This window comes from Calonectris borealis, chromosome 25 (assembly GCF_964195595.1).
Source record: "Calonectris borealis chromosome 25, bCalBor7.hap1.2, whole genome shotgun sequence".
NCBI classification, from domain to species: Eukaryota; Metazoa; Chordata; class Aves; order Procellariiformes; family Procellariidae; genus Calonectris; species Calonectris borealis.
Genome location: NC_134336.1, coordinates 4,276,546 through 4,296,303, shown reverse-complemented (window position 1 = coordinate 4,296,303; position 19,758 = coordinate 4,276,546). Strand labels below are relative to the sequence as shown.

The following is a 19,758-nucleotide window of genomic DNA, read 5'->3' as shown; positions in this document are numbered from 1 at the left end:
TTTCCCGAGCCCTGCCTGGTGCTTTCTTCGCCCTCGCCCCCCTCCGCCCCTGGCAGCCCTGTTGCCCCTGGAGCAGCACGGCCCCCGCAGTGGGGATGGGGATGGGGAGCTGCCACCCCCAGCCCCAAAGCATCCCCCGCCGTCCTGGGCTCTGCCCGCACAAACCACACACACTGCCAGGCTAAAAAAAAATAATGACAGGTTTATTGAGCGCTGCTCTGGCCCCAGCAGCCCCGTTTTCAGGGAGGAGGGAGCTGCAGGCGGGCGCTGCCTGTGGTGGGGGGCTCAGGCACTGCCCACCCCCCCCCAGCCTGCAGCCGGTGCAGGACATGAGTCGCCGAGGGGGCTGCGGCCCTGTCCCACCACCCTGGGCTGGAGACAGGGAGGATGGAGAAGAGGACAGCGGCCTGCTAGACCCCGGGGCCAGCGAGAGACCCACCCAAGGGTGCCCCTTCCCTGCCTGCCCCCACTGCCCTCAGCCCCGGGTCCAGGGTAGACCTGATGGCTCTGGAGGGGGGTAGACCTGGTGGCCCTCCCAGCCAGCAGCAGCCCCACGGTGCTGGGACCAAGGATGTCACCAGTCCGTTGGCCACATCCAGCGAGGGCAAGAGGCCACGTTCGGCCAGAGGGACCCACACGAGCGTCCCCATCCCCAGCCGGGCTGCCTCCGCTCAGACGGTGGACTCCTTGGCGGCCGCCCAGGCTCTCTGGCAGCCATAGAGCCACTTGATGACGCGGGCGTTGCGCTCCACCACCGAGATGGCAGAGCCCAGCCGGGCGTCTGGCTCCTCCTCGCCTGGCCCCGTGTCCCCCTCGCTGCCCCCCGAGGCCTGCCCAGACTCTGACTCGCAGGATCCGGGGAGCCGAGCCGAGGCGTTGTCCCAGCCCGCCGGCCCGAACCGCTCCCGCCCCAGCAGCTCCACCAGCGCCCGGTCCAGCCCGCAGTAGTTGAAGAACCGCTCCTGCTCCGAGAGCGGCAGGGAGACGCGCAGAGCCAGCGCCTGCTTGCCGGGGGGCCGGGGGGGCTGCGCCACCGGGCTGCTGGGCAGAGGGAAGATGCCACCGCTGCCACCGCTGCTGCTGGCACCCGGCGTCCTCACCTCCTCCTTCTCCGTGGGCACCCACAGCATGGGGGTCTCAGGGCTCTGGGGGGCTGGCAGCCCCTCATCCAGCCCCCTGGCTGGGGGGGAGCTGGGGGGCTTGTCTCTGAGGGGTCCCTGGAAAAGGCGTCGCACCAGCCCCGAGCCCTTGGCGTTCTCCTTGTCTCCCCCGGGGCAGTCCCGTTTCTGCCGGTAGATGATGAGGGAGTCGGGTCTCAGCAAGCGCCTGCCACCGGCCCGGCGCGACACGGGGGACTGGGGACCCTCCCGGCCCAGCTCTGAGCCCTGACACAACTCGCTACACTGCTGACGGGCGAGGAGACGCCGGCCGCGGGGGGAGAGCCGGGGTGAGCAGCCCCGCAGCGCCGGCTCCTGCCGGCTGTTGATGACCTGCTGGGATTTGACGTATTTGGCCTTGTCAGCCTCCAGCCGCTCCACGGCGCTGGGCACCCGGCCCCCGCTGCCCCCCGGCTCCCGCAGGCACTCGGGGCCCCGGTTCAGCCAGGCCAGGGGGGAGCCACGGCCGGGGGCCACAAGGCGCAGGTTGCTGGAGGCACAGACAGCGAGAGGGGGGCTGCCCAGGGGCACCATCGCCCCCCAGCTCCAAAACGGCACCCCTGGTCGCTCTGCTCCTCTCCGGGGTGGCTGCAGGGGGGTCCCAAAGCTTCGCTTGGCTCCTGAATTCGGCCCTGGGAGGAGAAAGGAGAGCCGGGGTTAGAACCGAGCATGCAGCAGCGGTGGGAGAGGACGGGGGGTGAAGTGGGGCCAGGGGTCCCCTGGATCCCACGCATGGCGGGGCAGCGCTGCCCTCGGCCAAGCAGGCAGGCAGCAGGCAGCGAGCCCTGCCAGCCCAGGCAGGAACAATCCGCGGGCAGGAAGAGAGAAGCGCCGAGCATCCGCCGGCTTCACCCGCATCCCAGCAGCGGCTTCCAACAGGAAAAAATACCGGAGCCAGCCGCCTTATCTTTCCAAGCGCAGGGACAGCAGAACAAAGCCCGTGCACAGGGGAGCTGGCGAGCTGCCCCAGCCGGGCCCGTGCACGATGGCAGCGGGGCAGGGGCTGGGGGATGTTTTGGGGTCTCCGTGCCGTGCTCCCCGTAGCCAGGCTGAGCTCGGCTGCCTGGGAGGGAAGGTCCCTCTCCTGCTCAATGCATGGGGGGCATGGAGCAAAGGGCTTTTGTTAGCCCTGGGGTGCGATGGCTTTTGCTCAGCTGTACCCGAGCATCTGTGGGGGACCGGGGCTGTCAATCTGGGGGTGGTGGGTACCAGGGGAAGGGGGTCTGGAGCCTGACCCGGGGGCTGTAAATGCCCAAAGCAGATGGTTTTGCTGAGCAGAAGACGCCCGAACGGCCATGAAGAGCCGCCCCATCACCAGCGGCTGACCCAGCTCCGCAGCCACCCCAGGTGACAGCAGGGACATGGGGCTGGGCAGAGCAGGGCTCACGAGAGAGCAAACAGCGCAGGAGCCCTCTGCCCATGCACCTCCCCACACAGCCCACGGACTCCAACCCTGGTGTACAGATGGGGAAACTGAGGCACGCAGTTCATCTGCTGCTGTGCTCCCAAGGGATGAGGTCCCCAGCCTCCCCCGGTGCAGGGCAGAGCTTCCCGGTGGTTCAAGGGAAGGTGGCCCCGCCACGTGGTCCCATCACCCGCCGGCTTTGCCCTGGCAGAGCCAGTGTGCCCAGGATGCGACTGCACGCTCCCCAGCCCAGCCCAGCCCCGCTGCCAGGATCCATGCCCAGCCACTGGGCTTGGTGGGTGGAGGATGCTCTTGCTCACCTGAGCCCGCGCAGAGATGCAGGGATGGGATACAGGGATGCAGGGATGCTCCGGTCTCACTCAGCTCCTGCCCCTCTGGCCGCCAGCAGCAAACTGAGCCCAGAGCTGGCAGGAGCCTCATATAGAGAGTGAGGAAGAGGAAGAGCCACCCCGTTAACCCCTGCCAGCCCAGCTCTGTCAGCAGGAGCCCACCCTGCCGGCATGACCCCCCGCCCCAGCCGCAGCCTTCACACCCCAGCGCCCTGCCCCTGCCCAGCCAGCATTAACCCTCCTTCTCCGGCAGCTCCAGCTCACCTCTGCCAGCCCTCCTCCTCCCTCCAGGAGCCTGGCTGGGATTTCGGGATCTGCAGCAGAGATGTCTGCCTCCTCCCAGCCAGGACCGAGTCTCTCCATCGCCCCAGCACATGGGGCATCAGGAATAGGATAGGGAAACCACGTCCACTCCGGCAGTTTCTCCTTTGACATCCATCCCAAGATGCTGGGTGCTGCTCAAGAGGAGCCCACCACGATCCCCTTCCCCAGGATCCTGCCCTGGCTGGTGAGAGAGAAGGAGGGAGGAAGGGTCCTTCTGGCACCTTCTCCGCTGGTGGCGAAAGGGTCAAAGCCAGCCCTGAGCCAGGCCAGTTCCTGCCTCCTCTTCCCCCCGGGAAGGGCTGTAAATCGCAGGAAGCCACAACGGGCTGGAGCTGGCCCAGGGGTTATTTTTATCGCTGCCCTCTCCCCTTCCCGAGGGCTGAGCGTTCCCGCAGGGGCAGCCCCCGGCCCCCCTCCATCCCCAGCGCCTGCCCGGGGGGCTGCAAAGGTGGCACCGCAGCGGCTGGGGGCAGGGGAAGGACACGCTGGACCCTGAGTTCAGCTCCCAGCCCCTTGGAGCGGGGCTGGAAAAGCCCCCAGTGCCCCCCAGGGACCCGCCAGCTCCCTCCATCCCTCTCCCAGCCGGAGGGGACCAGCTGCTCCCTCCATCCCCCCATCTCCTCTGGATGGAGAGCTGGGGTACAGCCCAGCCCAGGCTGCTTGCGGGGACTCAGGAGGCTCCAGCGGGGACAAAGCTGTGGCATTTGGCCCAGGACCCGCAGGTCGGGGTGCTCTGTCCCCCAGCACTGCTGGCCCCCACCCCAGTTCCTTCCTGCAGTGCTGCTCCTGGGAAGCCAGTGCCGGGAACCGGAGCCGGGTCGGCGTCCAGCACCTCCCTACGTGACAGCACCGGTGCCAGGAAGGGGCTGGGGCCAGTACCCCTGGGCTGAGGAAAACGGAGGCTAAAATGGAGCAGGATGAGAGCGGCCAGGACTTGTCTGAGCTCTGCCAGCACCGGAAAAAATCCCAGTGAAAGCGAGGAAGGGGCAAACCACCTATTCTATTCTAATAAACCTGGAGAGGAGCAACGCAGGCAGCTGTGCTCCCAGCAGCACTCGGGCTCTGTGTGCAGGATGAGGCCACACCGGAGCAAACTCAACCATCTCCAGAGGAAGATGGGGAAAAGGATGGGGGCAAGTGACAGAGAAGCCCTGGGATCTGCCCCAGGGAAGAGAGCACTTGTGTTCCCAGCCGACAGGACCTTATTTTTAACTCCAGGCAATGTGAATCACTGTTTATTAGGACACGGTTTATTTTCCGAGCTGGAATCGCAGCAGCAGTTCTGGTAAAGCCACAAGTGAGTAAGAGCAGCCTTTGATTCACCTTTCCCTGGCTGATGTGGGGTGTTCCCGGGGGACACTCATACCCTGAAGCAAGGCAGACGGAGCGGCCGTCCTCTGGCTGCTCCTCGGAGTACCCGCCAGGCACTTACTGTTGAACTGTTATATTTGGACAAGGCAGATTCCCTTTGGGATACAAAAAGGGATGGTGCAAGGAGCCCTTCCTGGCATCAGCATCCCGGGCAGCTCCCACTTCCCCTGGGGAGGCGATGGGGGTTTTGTCACTTCAACTTCTAGGAAGGGATTTACCAAGTTAATCAGCCTCTTGTGAATGCACCAGATGGCTTTTCTTAGTCACATGCATGCTCAAAGTCCCTTGTTTTTATTTAAGGTTACTCGGAGCTCTCACAAGGCGCTCCCTGCTCTTTGATGGGGCTCTGCTTCCCTCCCCTCCCAGCTCACCGGGAAGCGAGCACGGTGCCAGGCAAGCAAAGCAATCCCAGGCAAAACCCAGCCACAGCTCCAGACACCTTTGCTTCTTTCAAGCAGCAAAATCACGTAAGATCTCTGAGAACTGCTAGTCCAGATCCGACCAGCTCAACCCAAGCTGCCCGAGAGCAGCCAGCACCAGATACTTAAGGAAAAAAAGTGCAAGAAAGGGGGTGTTTGCAGAGCAAGACCTGCGCCAGCCGTCTCAGGTCTGGGGCCAGGTATGGGAAACTTCCAGCCCTCGTGGTGGGAGAGAAAAGTCTGAGAAAGTCCTCGAAGCTCATGAGTCCCAGCGCACAGATCCTCCTTCCAACACCATTTTTCAGAGCACGTCTAGCTCCCGATTAAACAGCCCTGCTCCCCGCAAGCCCTCCTCCCTCCCTCGTGGTGAGGGGGACATGGTCCTCTCAGCCCTGATAATTACGTCCCCACCCCACAACCCACGCGTCAGGCTTGAGGAGCGGCAGCAGAGCAGCACGGCCAGCGCAGGGCTCCCAGCGCTACTCCGATGGATCCGGGTGAGCAGGCAGGGGAAGCCAGAGGCTGCCATGCCCGCAGGCAGTGGAAGGGCTGAAGCCGGCGGTGTCTCACTCAGTCCTTTCCAGATGCATTTCTCCTTTAAAAATAATAATAAAAAAAAAAAATCACTTTAACTCCACCATGACCAGGTGCAGGCAGGACTGCAGCACCTGATAACACAGCCATCTGTTTCTACTTGCTGGTTTACTTTCACAACCCACAAAAGCCCTTTCTGGTCTGAGGTCCATGCCAATGCCACCGCCTGGAGAGCAGCCCATGGGAGCTGGGTGGCTGGAAGCCAGAGAGGGCTCAGGATGCAGGTGCTTTCCTTCGGGAGAGGGCAGGAGTGGAAGCCGTGCTATACAAGTTTAAAAATACCAAGAGCTCAAATGGGCATGAATAAATCTGAAACCACCACCTAATCTAAGGCAGCCAAGTAGGAACTAGACAGCAGCTGGGCCCAGAAGACACCAAGGCTCCCGTCGATGTTCATACCCTGCAACGGGGGCTTTAAAACCCACGGCGAGCGATGGCTGGCCCTGCTGACTTCTGCCAGCTGCCCGGTGTCTGGGAAACAAAACAGTCAGTACTGGGACCACAGGGACAAACAGGAAAGGCAGAGAGAGATGGAAGGAGCTGCCGGGACTGAGGGAAGCCTCCCCAGGGTCAACAGTGAGCACCTGGGCTGAACCCACCACCTGCTGCAAGGAACCCACAAAGCTTTTTAGGTTGCGTCTGTTTTCACCTCCAATGCCAGAGATTAAAGAGGCCTCTGAGCAATTGCAATTCCAGCAGCAGTTCCCCCTTTGCCCTCTTCAAGAGAACACAAAGCAAGTCAGCTGTGTCCTCCAGCACCCCAGCCCGGCACACTTTACCTGGTGGGATGGGAGCTGGGCATGTGGGGCTGCCCCAGAGAGAGCGGCCGCAGCTCCAGCCACCACCTGCCAGCTCAGCCCGGGCCCCTGCACTGGCCCTGGGGGCTCCTTACGAACTGCAGCCCTTACACAATTGCCTTCTGCTTCAGGCACCCAAATAATCTGGAAATTCATCTGGGAACAAAGGGATTTAACAAGAACATGGCTCCTCTCGCAGCGACGCGGTGGTGGTGCTGCCTCCTCCTTCAGGTCACTCGACTTCTCCATGCTTCGCTTGCTCTGCTTATAAGAGCGTGCGGTCTCAGACTCCCCAAAAATGCTTACAGAGCTAGGGAACAGAGATCTGCAGCAGTTCGGTCTTGTATTTCTACCTCCCGCCCCTCCCCAAACAGCGTAGACTGGATGGTTTGTAGCATTTCAGATACAATCCTCTTCCTTCATTGCACTTAAAAATAGAAATTGCACTTTGCATAAACTGCTCCCCAGCCCCTCAGACCACAAAGGAAACAAAACAGTCAATGCTCAGCAGTGCCCCTTAAATAGAGTTTGTGTTTAAATACTCCTAACTAGTTCTCCATGGGACAACTCCTTGTGTTCACCACACAGACCACCAGTAAAGATTAAAAACACTTAACGATAGGACACCCCGTAGAAGGATTGGCAGGGCATCAGTGGAGCAAAGGGAAAAGCAATGCAAAACGTCGGCCGTTCGTGCTGCCCGCAGTCCAAAGGCCACCTGAGCGTGTCTGCTCCGCCAGCCACAGCGCGGGGCGGGGAAAAAGTTGTTTCGCTGAAGCCAGGGCACCCTTCCAAGGGGTGGGCAGGCGGCTGCAGGCTGCCTGAGACAGGACTTTATCTCAACCACAAAGCAACGTCTGCCATTACGCTGCAGTTTGTGCGGGGACCGCGATTGGCTGGCGTGAAGGAAAACTCCGTTGAAACCAAAGTGAAAATACAAACAAGGCGAGTTCCCAAAGCCCAGCGCTGCGGAGCGGGGATCGCCTAGCCAAGCCCTGCCCGAGGAAACGGGATGGGCAAGCCGGAGCCCGAGGCCTCAGCATTCTGCAGAACAAGGAAAATAAGCAGAGGTTGGGTCATTCAAGCCGAGATGCAGCCTCAGTTACATCTAATTTCTGCACCGGGGCATTTCCCCCCACCCCGCAGACTAGACATATTTCAAGTACGTGGGCTTAGTTTTCTTCATTTTGTGGGGGAGGAATTTAGCTTGTGTCTATTTAAAATCACCACTCTTACAACTAATCAAAGAGGTGTGACTTTCTCCTTTAATTAAGGTGCTTATCCTTTAATAAAAAATAATCTAAATTTCAATCCCTTTCTCTTTGGCAAAGATTGCATTGACTTGTGGATTTAACCACACAGCTCCTGCCAGGTGGGGAATCTGCCTGTTTCTGGCACCAGGATACGCAGGAAACCGCAGGCGACAACGCAAGCGCACAGCACACAGGAGATGACTGGGCTTGGATTTGTTGCGGGGGTAACAAATGGCAAGACGAAACAATTTACAGCATTTCCAGTTTGCACTATTCCCACTCCCAGTCTGCACAACCCTTTGTTCCAGAGCACTGTTAATTAAAACATGCAAATGACTCCTAGACTCTTGTATCATGTGTAAGCGGTGGTGTTTCCTCACCTTTATTTCTAAGGTTTCTCGGGGTGCGAGACCAGCAGGCCACCATCCCTCACAAGCCTCCAGAAGACCATTTACAGCCCCAGGAGCCCGCACACGCCTGCTCCCTCCGCCAGCAGCGATCGGCCCACGCAGGCAGGAGGGAAAGGCGGCAGAGCACACCTTCACTGGGCTGCCTGCAGCCCCGGGCCTTGTGGTGCGCTCAGCGGGGAACAGGGTTCCCCCGCAGAACCAGGGCTGGCGGCTTTCCGGGTGAAATCCTACTCCAGCACACGCAGGAGCTAGAGGGGAAAGGCTCGCTTCAGCGGGAGGAGCGTCAGTGCCCAGGAGAGCAGCAGCATCTATTTGCAGCCTCAAAAATCCAGTAGTACCAGTAGCAGGGTAGGCAGAGCCGCCAGAGATTTCCTTACAGCCCAGGGTGGTACTCACTCTGCTTGTAATAACAACTTCAAGTATGTACTGGATGCAAGAATGCTTTTTTTAGTCTTTAATCCCCTCTTTGAAAATGAAGCACACCCAGAAGAGCACTGTTTTGATTGTTACAGGGCTGGGCAGAAGCCGCAGGGTCCACACGGCCAAGGCTCACCTCAACCAGTCCAAGAGAGCGCTCTGTTCTCACACCCAGTTTGGCCTCGCTCTGTCAAGTCCTCCAGCAGTGGAAGTTTGGCACTGCTGCTACCCGCAGAGGATGAGCAGCACAGCTATTAGCCAATCCAGCACCTTTTACAGTCCCAGGATCACTTACGGTACGACTGTGATGAAGTACCACAGCTTACTTCTGTCCTAGCACAGCAAATAAACCCTCCTGTCGCTTTGCTGGCAGCTGGATGACATTGCGCTGACTGAGAAGAAAGCATTTCTCTAGAAAGTTCAAAAACTTCATTGAAATTCAGATTTTATTTCAAAAACAGTCATGAACTTAATAAATTACACAATAATTTTCCTCATTATAAATTCTCCATAAAATATATTTTACAGTTTTTAAAGAAAGATTTGAAAAAAAAAAATCTTTTCTGAGTGCTGAAAAGTATCTTGACTTTGTGTCACGCTGGTGACTAACTCTGTAGCTGCTCCAACAATTTGATTTATCAAAGGTTTTAAAACAAAGACCTCAGACAACAACAACAACAAAATCAAACAGAACACAGAGCTCGAGGACTACCATTCAGTGTTAACGAAGAAAACACTCAGTGTCACCCAACAGCAAGGCTAAGCACCATGAGAGGGATTTCAGGTACCCCCACCCTTTAAAGTGGCAATCAGTGCAAAGAAACACTTTGGGAGTCAAAAAAAAACCAAACAAAAACCCCACTTTCGAGTGCCATTCCCTAGCACTCGTTTCTGCATGGCAGGCAGGCAGCACATTTGGTGTTCAGCCTTTGAAATAGTTCAGAGAAGAACCAGGTGATTTGCAAAGCGCCTTAAAGGTAAGTAGTGTTATTCTGAAGTAGATTCATACTTTAAGATAACGTAGTTGATTCTGACTTTTGGGTGGGCAGGAGAGAAGAGGAAGTTAGCAACGTATTTTTAAAAAGCTCTCAAGTTTAACAAGGGGAAAATTATATAACCTCTTAAAACTTTACTCATGGAATGACCATGCTGAAATGTAAGTACCATGAAACAGTATTGGCACAGACAGCGAGAGGTTTGTTTTCTTCCTTTCAGTAACAAGCTGAGGCTTCGATTGTGCTGAACTCAGTTAAAATATGAGAACAAACAGATCTCCACTTCTAGAACATAAGAATAAATAGATCTCTCCTTATCATTACTCACAGATGGACTCCAAGTCTTCTTTTATAGACTAAGCTCTGCAGGAAAGGAGCAACACGGGGACATTTACGCAGGCAACAGGCTGTATCCTCGGAACGATGCAGTCGCCTCCGTCCCTGCCAATCTACGCCGAAGCGAAGGCGCTCTGCTGTACTCAGGAACACTGTCTTCTCAAAGTTAATTCCATAGCATCTTCTAAACAATAAACATTGTTTTGAGACAGCAAAGTGTATTTGTCTGAGAATCACTGTTTAGACAACTTGCCTTAAATTATAAAGTGAAGCAAAATAATAGGAATTAAGGACTAAGGCCCCCTGGGTAACTGCCACCAGCTCTGCACAGCACCAGGTAAGAACCAGCTGTGGTCTGTAAAGCCTCAGAAGTTTGGTAGAATCAGAATCCTTTGCTTTTGGAAGAAGAAAAAATTATATTTTGTTTGTGCTGTTTATTCACGCTCAGGCAGAATAAATGCTGACTGATCAGAACTGCTCTCACAGCACTAAGAAGGAACAGTATCTGAGAAGCAAGTTACACAAGGGAATACTTACAGCAGGGAAAAAACATTAAATTGATTTTATTAAGAAAAATCAGCCTTTGCTGCAGTTTTAATATATCTGCCTTTAAAGGCAATTTTTTGAGACTATACTTTTGCCAGAAGGTCAAATTTATGAGAAAGGTCACAGTCCTGCACCCAAAAGAACAAAGTGTTATACTATTACAAAGCAGCTTCTGTCTGCCATGCAGCGTCAGGCGGCCTTTGTGAACCCTCTGAGCATATCAGTCTCCTTCTGTGGAATAAGAGCTGGGGATAAGCAGCCTTTCAACTACTTCAAAGCTTTCCATCCTACTGTCTGTGGTTTTAAATAAATATTACTTCTTTAAAAGGAAGAAAACAAATAAAAAAATCAGCCAAGGTTGCCACACAAATAGGAGATAACTCAGTAAGCGGTATGTGAAAGGTTTCTCCCGTATTTGAGAATAAGTGCGTTCTACAAGACAAACAGTCACCCCCTTATCTCCTCGTCACTACCAGGTCAGAGCCACTGCCAGAAAGGAAGAGGCCATGACCAGTATTATTAGATTCAACAGCAAAACTGTGCTGCAACCATATTTTGAAGAATCTTAAAAATAACACTCTCTGCTGCTGGATTCCCTCATCCACGTTTCCATAAGCTCAGCTCACCGTACTCTCCTATTTGAAGTACCTAAGGTGCTACTGGATTATAGATACAAGAGTAGAGAGCATGTTGTGAAACTGTAGGTTAACTGATTGAAGTATTTGATTACTAGAAGAAAGCAAAATCAAGTGATTAATGAACTAGCCAACATGCTAGCACCTGACTACACACATCTGATTTGACTCCCTCAGTGACAAGCTCATTAAGCTGTAAGTGCTAAGCTTGGCCATGTCAGCACTTTAAAAACTGCTGATCCCCTTGCATTGCATTTTTTGTCTACAAAGTCAAGTCTCAGACCCTACCTTTGACATCAGATAACAAAAATAAATAATAAAGTTATTCAGGCCTGGAGAAGAAGGAATGCTTCCCATCTATCTTCACCTAGTTTTCTGGCAAACCCCAATCATTCAGACCCATAGCAAATAATTTAAGAAAAGTGGCATACACTCCCAGCTCACTCATATACATAAATATATACACAGAATTACTTTACAGAGCCTGAAGATTTGCACTACCAGCATGCAAATCTCTTTTTTCCATGAGAGTTCCTAACACTGACATAGGAAACTGGAATGTACGAAATACTCCATGACATAGTGCTGGAAATCAAGTCTCAGCTCTTAAGACATCCCACTGCCAGCTTACACAAACGAACATCGTCACATCTTACACTTGCATGTAACATCCTGGTATTATACACATCAACGCATCGTTAACACAACGGCCAACTCAACATTCGTATCATTTCTGAAACCCAGAAGAGATTCGTTTGGTAGAAACTACACCCTGCAGGTTTGAGTTCAGGATCGTTTCTTTTACTGCCATTAAGTCGCACCATCAGTTAGCGAGAAGCAGCTCTCTATCGAGAGAGACGCGACTCGGCGGGTCACGTGTCCCAGCTGCTGTCTTTAAAAGCTATGTTGACTAATCGCAGTTCTAGCTCAAAAGCATCGGGTCGGTCCTGCGGGTTGGCAGCCAGCATTTCCTTGATCAGCTGTTTCATTCGAGCGTTCATGGATTTTTTCTTCACAGGGATGAGCAGTTCCATTTTAGGGTTTTCTAGAAGCGCCTCTCCAACAGGCACGATCGCTGTCCCCTGCTTGACGTAACTCCCCAAAAGTTCTTTCTTTGTTTCCGTATCTACGAATGTGATTCTTTCCAACATTGCCCAGATTATAATCCCCAACGCAAAGATGTCTGCTTTGGCAGTGTAGTGTCCTTCCCAGACTTCGGGGGCCATATAGAAGTCAGTCCCACATGCAGTTGATAGAAAACACTTATTTACGTTGACTGGTTCCTCGGGATTCTGTCCTGAGGCTGAACAGACTTTACTCAGACCAAAATCAGCTACTTTCAGGGTAGGCTCCAGGTCACTAGCATCCATCCTGCTCTGAGATATCAGAATATTGTCAGGTTTGAGATCACGATGAATAATCTGATTTTTGTGCAGGAACGCCAGTGCGCTGCTGAGCTGAAGCATGAAACTGGTGTTGGTCTTGCGGTTTGGCTTTCGGGACAACAGATACTCATTCATGTCTCCTCCATCACAGAAATCCATTACAAACCAGAGGTAATAAGCACTTCTGGGGTCAAAGACTATTTCTCCTTTTAATGAGGTCTCTACAAGCTGCAACAAGGAAAAGAAATGTCATAACTACCTGATGATCACAAGAATATAAAGATATGATGGAAAAATGCAGAAAGTATGGATCTTCCTCCCAACAATCCAGAGAGCAAGATATTGCAACTGATGAAAATAAAACTACGGAAAATTTATGATGTAAAAAAAAAAAAAAATCACAATGTATTTGACAGCCTCCTTATTTTCGTGTGTGCGAAGCATATCACGCTCACGCTCCTGCCCAGAAGCCAGAGCTAGACCCAGATAACAGTATTTTGAAAGATACTAAGTGGCCATTGCACTCCCATCTGTTTCAGCTGGACAGTGTCCCACCCCAACAAAGCCTGTCCCACCCATTTCGCTAACAACTTCATGTATAAACAAAGTCTCAACAAGTAACTCCATACAGTGCCGGGGCTTGTATTTGTCCTCTGCTGATGAAGCTGTGCCACAGTAGGTTTTTAAAGCCTATTCTCCATTCCTTACGCATGAAAGTATTCTAGCAAGTGTTAACACAGGATCCCTTAACTCGGAGCACACTAATCTACAGGCACAGCTGAACAGCTGCTGCACATAACACCTCTCCCACCACCATGATCCACTAGCTATTCTCTAGAATATAAGCGGGCATACAAAAACCAAAGTAAAACCAGCAATCATTTTACTAATCCTGTTTACACAACTCCACATTTGCCTCTTCAGCTCCTGTGAGGTGGCTCTTAGCATGCTCTGGAAGGTAAGTCTTGCAATTATTTCTGTTAGTAAACCAAGATATACTAAACCAAACGTAGCTCTTACAGGCTTTCAAAAATTAAGGTAGCTGTTGATATTTAGAGAGGCATTTTAAAGCACTTCAAAAAAATGGCCTTTTCCATCCAAGAGCAAAATTACTAGCAATTTATAGCTATATTTAATTGCGAGCACAACTAGTACAGACCAACTTAAAACAGTAAATCCACGTTAGAACTAGAAAACTACGTATTTAGGGTTTATACTCAGCAACAGAGAGATTAGGGTATCGCAGGACAGCAGGGAGCTTCCTTTGCCAAGTGAGCACCAGCACAGGGCTCTTCCCTCCACACGGCTTTACAGAAGCTGTACTCGCATCTCAGTTCAGAGCATTAAGACAACAAAATCCACTACCATGCCTGTGACAGCGGCAAAGCACCACAGGACCAGGCTAGTTTAGGACTCTCACTTTACTGACTTAGTTCAGCTGACACCAGCTTAGCACCTGCCCCAAAGTCCTTCAGGAGACACTAATACCCCCCTCCCCGGCCAGCCTCCTCCCACACTGCACCCGTTCAGCCCTGTAACGTAATATCACCTGGGGTGGGAAGCAGAGAGGGCAAGCCAAGGGAGATCTGATTTTCTCTATTTTAGCACATGCTATGATAAAGTGATCCCAGTCTCTTCAGTCAGCTCAGCTCTGCCCTTTGCTCTTCTCTGCTCTCTGGAGCAGGAAAACAATTTGTAGTGCTTGTGCCTGACACGGGCAAGATCTACATGCCATGTTGTTAACAGGCACTACCATCAAAAACCAATGCTGCAGGTGATCTGGAAGCTCTTCCCCACCTTGCAGTTCCACCCTGTTTTTTTTTTAAGCTCCTCCCTGTACAGCTGTCCACAAGTTTGATGCACTCTCTCACAGATCCACTAACAACTAGGAAGGTAAGGCACTAATTTCTCCCACTTGCACTGCCCAGTATTATTTTACCCTAATCCCTTCATGAAAGCAGGTCAGTAACAACTACCAAGCTACAGCGAGTTTACAAAGGCAAGAATCCTCTTTCTCAGGCTCGTACAGCACTCGGCACAACGGGATCTGGACAGCCGTGAAGGGTTGTCAGATGAATGTTTGCTAACAAAAGGTCCTACATTAGACATGCAAGAATGACAACAATAAAAACTGAAATGATAAAAGCTGACTAGGGATAATGCAATAAACATTGAGCAGGCTACTGACTTTTTAAACCAGAGACACAAATTTTTGCCAGGGGATGATTTGCAGTTGGGGCAGCTTCTTGTATCAGATTGCCTTCCAAAGTCTTTCCAGAGCTACTTATTCTTCAAAAATATGCACCTTCAAACTTAAAGGCAATTTAAAGGACTCTTTCAGTAGCCACATGGGGGGAGTGATATTTATTCCCTTATTTATCATACCTTTACCTCTCTTTGAAGAGACTAATAGTTATTTATTCAAAAAAGAAAACGGCTCACCGCAGGCTGATTGCTTATTATTTCTGAAAGAATTTTAAGTGTTGGCTTCCTAAATCAAGATGGTTACTTCCTCTTCCAAGGACATCCGAGATGAAGAAATTCTTCAGAGCTCTGTCCCAAGACATTAGCACACGTCTGCTCATTAACCCTGCAGCAGGGCTTCTACCAAGTAATACAACAGCCTGCACCTCCCTTGTACTTTACCTGTGGTGTTTCCTCAAATTATCAAAGCAGATTTGCATTAAAAAAATCCTGGAGTCTTTTAGAATGGCATGGTTTCAAATTACAAGACACAGGTGATTGTTCAATAGATACGCTCTTTTAAAGATACATAATAATTTTTGGGTGTCAACAATACGAACAATACCCTCTCCTAACTAAGCATACCTCAAAAAGAAATGATCTTAGCTACCCACCTCCTTCCCTCCCAGCTACACATCCACATTAATTACTTTCACCCCATTACCTCAGCTTCATGTACCTGTAAATAAAGGGAGGAACTGGAGCCATGGGACATCTTCTGCACCATACCATCTTTCTGCAAGATGCACTCCTCCAGGTGAATGACGTTGGGATGCTGGCTCTTGATACTGCTAAGTGCCCAGAACTCACGCAGAGCTAGTTCCACGTTCTCTGGAGCATGGCACCGAATCTTTTTCACCGCGACCCGTGCAGAGGTCTTCCTGACGACTGCTTCGTACACCACACCATAACTGCCACGACCAACCTCCCGTATTAGATCGTACTTAGGCTGGCTACTCACCATCTTCAAGATCAAGGGTTCTGGGGAAGGGGGAAAAACCCACAGAACTAAAACTTATGAACAAGAACTGGGCTGTATTTTCCCCCATATGGCTTGGTGCGGCAATATTAGGCCTACCAAAACCCTGCAATTAACAGGGCAGTGCCTCCGAGCGTTACACTGAACGCAATGCTGCATTCGAGTGCTAGAACATTCCAAAAGCTATTCTGTAAACCTGTACCTGTTGCCACGGACTAGTTAAAAGTGAAATTACATCATTTTGGTGGAACTATTAAGATTTCAAATACAGCCCAGTTTTCAGGGTGGCAACAATTCAAACCTAGACTTGCATTGTGCCGAGACAGGACTATCGCGTATGCTCCTGCTCCTTTCTCTCAGTGTCTTCCGTGAACATCTGCGGGAATAATAGTAGGGTATCATGCTCTCCATCCACGCCTGGGATAGCAGAGAAGAGGCTCTAGCTGAAGCTTGTGGTTGGGCAGTAACAGATTTAATCAACACTGCCTTTTATGGAGGTAACTGCATAAGTAAATGTTTCTGTTATCATTTAATCACGAAATTCTTTTACTGATACTAAGACAAAAGGATGCTTCGGATCGCCTCCGATTTGTTTTTTAGTGTTACTATGATTTTTCACCTAGTCTCCTCTCAATAGGGAGCCTACGGTTACAATAAATTAAAAAGGGTAACTGATTGCAGAAGCTTGTACCCAGAATCTAACTTGCACTTTTGCTCAACAGGGCAAGGGCGAAAGTTAAGATATTGCTCTATAAGTAAAAGAAGAGACACACACACACACACACACAAGCTACCAAACACTGCTACGGATTTATGATCCTCCCTGCACACTTCCCTGCAAGATTACAAACCAAAACACACCAGCACCACCTTCACACAACCAAACCAAAATGGGACACTGACTACAGACAGGGAAAAAAAAAAGCTCAGCTCGCCAATTATCACTGGTCAAACAGAACGAAACACAAAAATAAAAATAATACTAAAAAAAAAAATCACAGCTAGTATATCAAAACTAAAATAGTTTGTAAGATTGCCAGTGATAAACGTAATCCTCTTTATGTCAGTAAACCAGGCCATAAGGACCACATCAAAACAGCCTGTTATTAGCAGGAAGCTTTCAAGTATTTCCACTGTTTTAGGTACTTTTTTTTTTTTTAAGAAAAAAGAAAAAAAAAAGAAAAAGAGAGAGAAAAAAGGTATCATCAGTCTCATGGCAATACTACAGACATTTCAACCTTTCAGCAAAATTCTGTCATGCACATTTACAGGAACATTTTGAACTGAAATGTGATGTGCCCAAGAAACGCATTACCACAAGATGCTGCTTGCAAGATGCGTTGAGCCTGCACCTGTAACAGGCCTATGAGGAACAGATTAAGATTACAGCCTGCACATTAAGATCTGATGGGCCAATAGCCCTTCCCATGGAGAGGAGAAGAGCAAGATCTGTAATCTCACCAGCAGCCAAATAACTCCTGAGGAAAAGAGTTTTACTCTTTACGCATTACTCAAACACCATCACATCAGGTTCAAAATGAGCAGAAAACGTCCCCCCATATTGAGAGACAATTAGCTGTGTGCTGTTACCAGAGAGGATCTGTCATTCTGCCAAACGTCGGGGTTGCTACCTGCCTTCCTTCACCCCCACAGCAGGCTAGGCTGGTCTGGAAATGCCACCGAGGTTTATTGCCTAACCCGATGAGAAGTGCCGCCTGCTCCCCAGGGCAGCGACCGGGGCAGCTCATGCCAAGCGGCAGGGCCCTGGCAGCAGGGACAGGCACAGGCCAGGCAGTGCAAAGCAAACAGGCCAGGCCTGCCTCTGCTCCCTCCTGCAGGCCTGGGAAGCTGCAGCCGGCGTCTCACACGGGAAGCGCTTTTCCTCCCTGGCTGCCTCGTTAGCAGCAATAATTACGGAATAATATAAATTACCCCCCTCCTCTTCGCCCTGCTCCTCCAGGGAGGCCCTACAAGCGGCTGTCACACCGGGACCCCACCTGCACCGAGTGGGACCTCGCTCCAGAGGGAAATTACCGAGGCACCGCTCGCTTCGGGCGGAGGCCGGGAGTGGGGTCTGACCCCGTCAGCCGCGGCCCGAGGGGGGAGCCCGCCCCGCTGGGCCCTGCAGCCGCCTCAGCAGGCACCCGGGCCCCCTCACAGCCCCCACGCACACCTGAGGCGGAGGTCCCCGCCCGTGCGGCAGCCTCCCCCCACTATGACGCACCGGGACGACCGCCCGAACCCGCTCCCCACCGCCCCCGGGGCGGGCACCGCGTTACCTCAGCACCGCCGCCGCGCTGCCCCCGCCCGGCCGCCATTATAGGGCTCCCCTGCCCTGCGCGGCCGCCGCCACGCCCCCGCGCCAGCCACTCCCCCGCGCAGCCGCTGCGCCCTCTGATTGGTCGGCGGCGAAGGGGAATGGGGAGCGCGCGCCCCTCCGCCGTGGGGGGCGCGCGTGGCGTTCCCGCGCTTCCCTGGCGGCGCGCGCGGCAGGTGCAGCCGCCCGTGCAAGGCGATGCGCGACGCCTGGTGCATCCCCTCGTGCATCCCCTCGTGCATCCCCTCGTGCATCCCCTTCTCCTCCCCCTGGCTGCTGTCTGTCCTGCCTTGTGCATCCCCCACCGCTTTGTAATGATGGCTCTCCTCTTTTTTGGGGGAGTTTTGTGGGGGTTTTACATTTATTTATTAATTTATTGCTTGGCATTAAGAAAAAAATAAGTGGAGTCCCACACGCCTTTGGTTGCGCTCTGGCTGCGTGTGATGGCGACACAGCTCATGGCTGAGAGCTGTCCCCCCTCCCTATGCCCCACTCTCTGCCATTGCCCCCTTTCTGCTGCAAGCCGCAGGGCTGGAGGTGCCCCCCGTGCACAGGAATCGGGGGGCATGGGGCTCCTGCCATGGTCCCCGCTGTCCCCTCGACCCGTAGCGGCCATCGCAGTCATTTTGGGAGAAGCCAGGGCCAGCCGCTGCTCGGAGCCCTGCAGAGAGCAAGCAGAGGCCGTTCAGATACGCTCCCGTCAGAGTAAAACGCTCTCGCGCCTCTTCCCAGTTAATTGGGAAAGAGCCCGGTGGTGATTAGTGCCCCGGGGCCCTGCCTAAGCTGCCCCAAGCCAATTAGGGGCTGACGAGCCCCTTGTGGGTTTTGAAAGCTGATTAGGGCATTACAACCCCTCCATTCCCGCGAATCCCCTTAATCGAGTCCAGAAGCAATTAGTTAATCAATGCCACCCCGGGGCAGGGCCAGCTCGTGGGTGTGGGGTGGGTGCACATCGGGTGTGGGGTGGGTGCACATCGGGGTGCCCCACTCCTGGCTCCGGTCGGTGGCCAATCCCCTGTCGTGGTTTAACCCTGGTCGGCAACCAAGCACCACCCAGCCGCTCGCCCACCCTCCCTTCCGGTGGGATGGGGGGGAGAATCTGAAGAGCAAAAGTGAGAACACTCGTGGGTTGAGATAAGAACAGTTTAATAACTGAAATACAACAACAACAATAATAATAATGATGATGATGTAACGAAAAGGCAAAACAAGAGAGAGAGAGGAACAAAACCCAGGAAAAATAAGTGATGCAATCACTCACTGCCCGCCGACCGATGCCCAGCCCGTCCCCGAGCAGCGATCGCTGCCCCCAGCCAGCTCCCCCCAGTTTATATACTGAGGGTGACGTCATATGGTATGGAATAGCCCTTTGGCCAGTTTGGGTCACTGTCCCAGCTGTGTCCCCTCCCAGTTTCTTGAGCACCTGGCAGAGCACCTTGACTGATGTAAGAACTCAGCAACAGCTAGAACACCCCTGTGTTATCAACACTGTTCTCATAAATCCAAAACACAGCACTAGACCAGCTACTAGAAGATTAACTCTATCCCAGCCAAAAGCAGGACACCCCCACGCTGCCCTCCCGAGGGCCCGGCCAGCCCTGCTTCCGTGCCAGCACCTCCCTGGAAGAGCCCCAAGTGCCGAAACGGGGACAATTTTGCAAGATGTGCTTGGCCGGTCCCAGCACAGTCACTCGGTCGACATGTGAGCCTGCCCGGAAGGAGCACCCAAACCAGCTGTGGGGCTGCCTGCCCCGGGGGGGGCTGGCTGCAGCAAAAAAGGGGCCCGTGCACCCATGTACCTGTGCACCCCTGCACCCCTGCATT

General features: G+C 52.9%; 1 protein-coding gene across 11 annotated transcripts; it reads right to left on the bottom strand.

Moving 5' to 3' along the window:
- Window positions 1-182: 182 nt before the first annotated feature.
- Window positions 183-17,978, bottom strand: LOC142092878 (serine/threonine-protein kinase PDIK1L). 11 transcript variants are annotated; one of them, XM_075173486.1, is made up of 4 exons: window positions 17,897-17,973; window positions 15,318-15,619; window positions 5,438-5,621; window positions 183-1,789 (listed from the first exon to the last, which is right to left on the bottom strand). In XM_075173486.1, exons 2-4 carry the CDS (start codon window positions 15,600-15,602, stop codon window positions 672-674), a joined length of 1,587 nt encoding a protein of 528 aa, XP_075029587.1. In that variant the 5' UTR covers window positions 15,603-15,619; window positions 17,897-17,973; the 3' UTR covers window positions 183-671. The 11 variants fall into 11 exon arrangements, with proteins under 11 accessions (XP_075029587.1, XP_075029586.1, XP_075029585.1 ...); XM_075173485.1 differs by having other exon boundaries at window positions 15,318-16,762; window positions 17,897-17,952; XM_075173484.1 differs by lacking the exon at window positions 17,897-17,973 and adding an exon at window positions 17,842-17,860.
- Window positions 17,979-19,758: the final 1,780 nt, after the last annotated feature.

Coding starts and splice junctions, on each gene's coding strand:
- LOC142092878 (XM_075173486.1), bottom strand. CDS start 15,602: ATGGTGAGTAGCCAGCCTAAGTACGATCTAATACGGGAGGTTGGTCGT. Junction 5,622..15,317: donor GTTCCTCCCTTTATTTACAG/GTACATGAAGCT, acceptor TTATTTTTAAAG/GAGAAATGCATCTGGAAAGG. Junction 1,790..5,437: donor CCTGACGCGTGGGTTGTGGG/GTGGGGACGTAA, acceptor TTCTCCTCCCAG/GGCCGAATTCAGGAGCCAAG.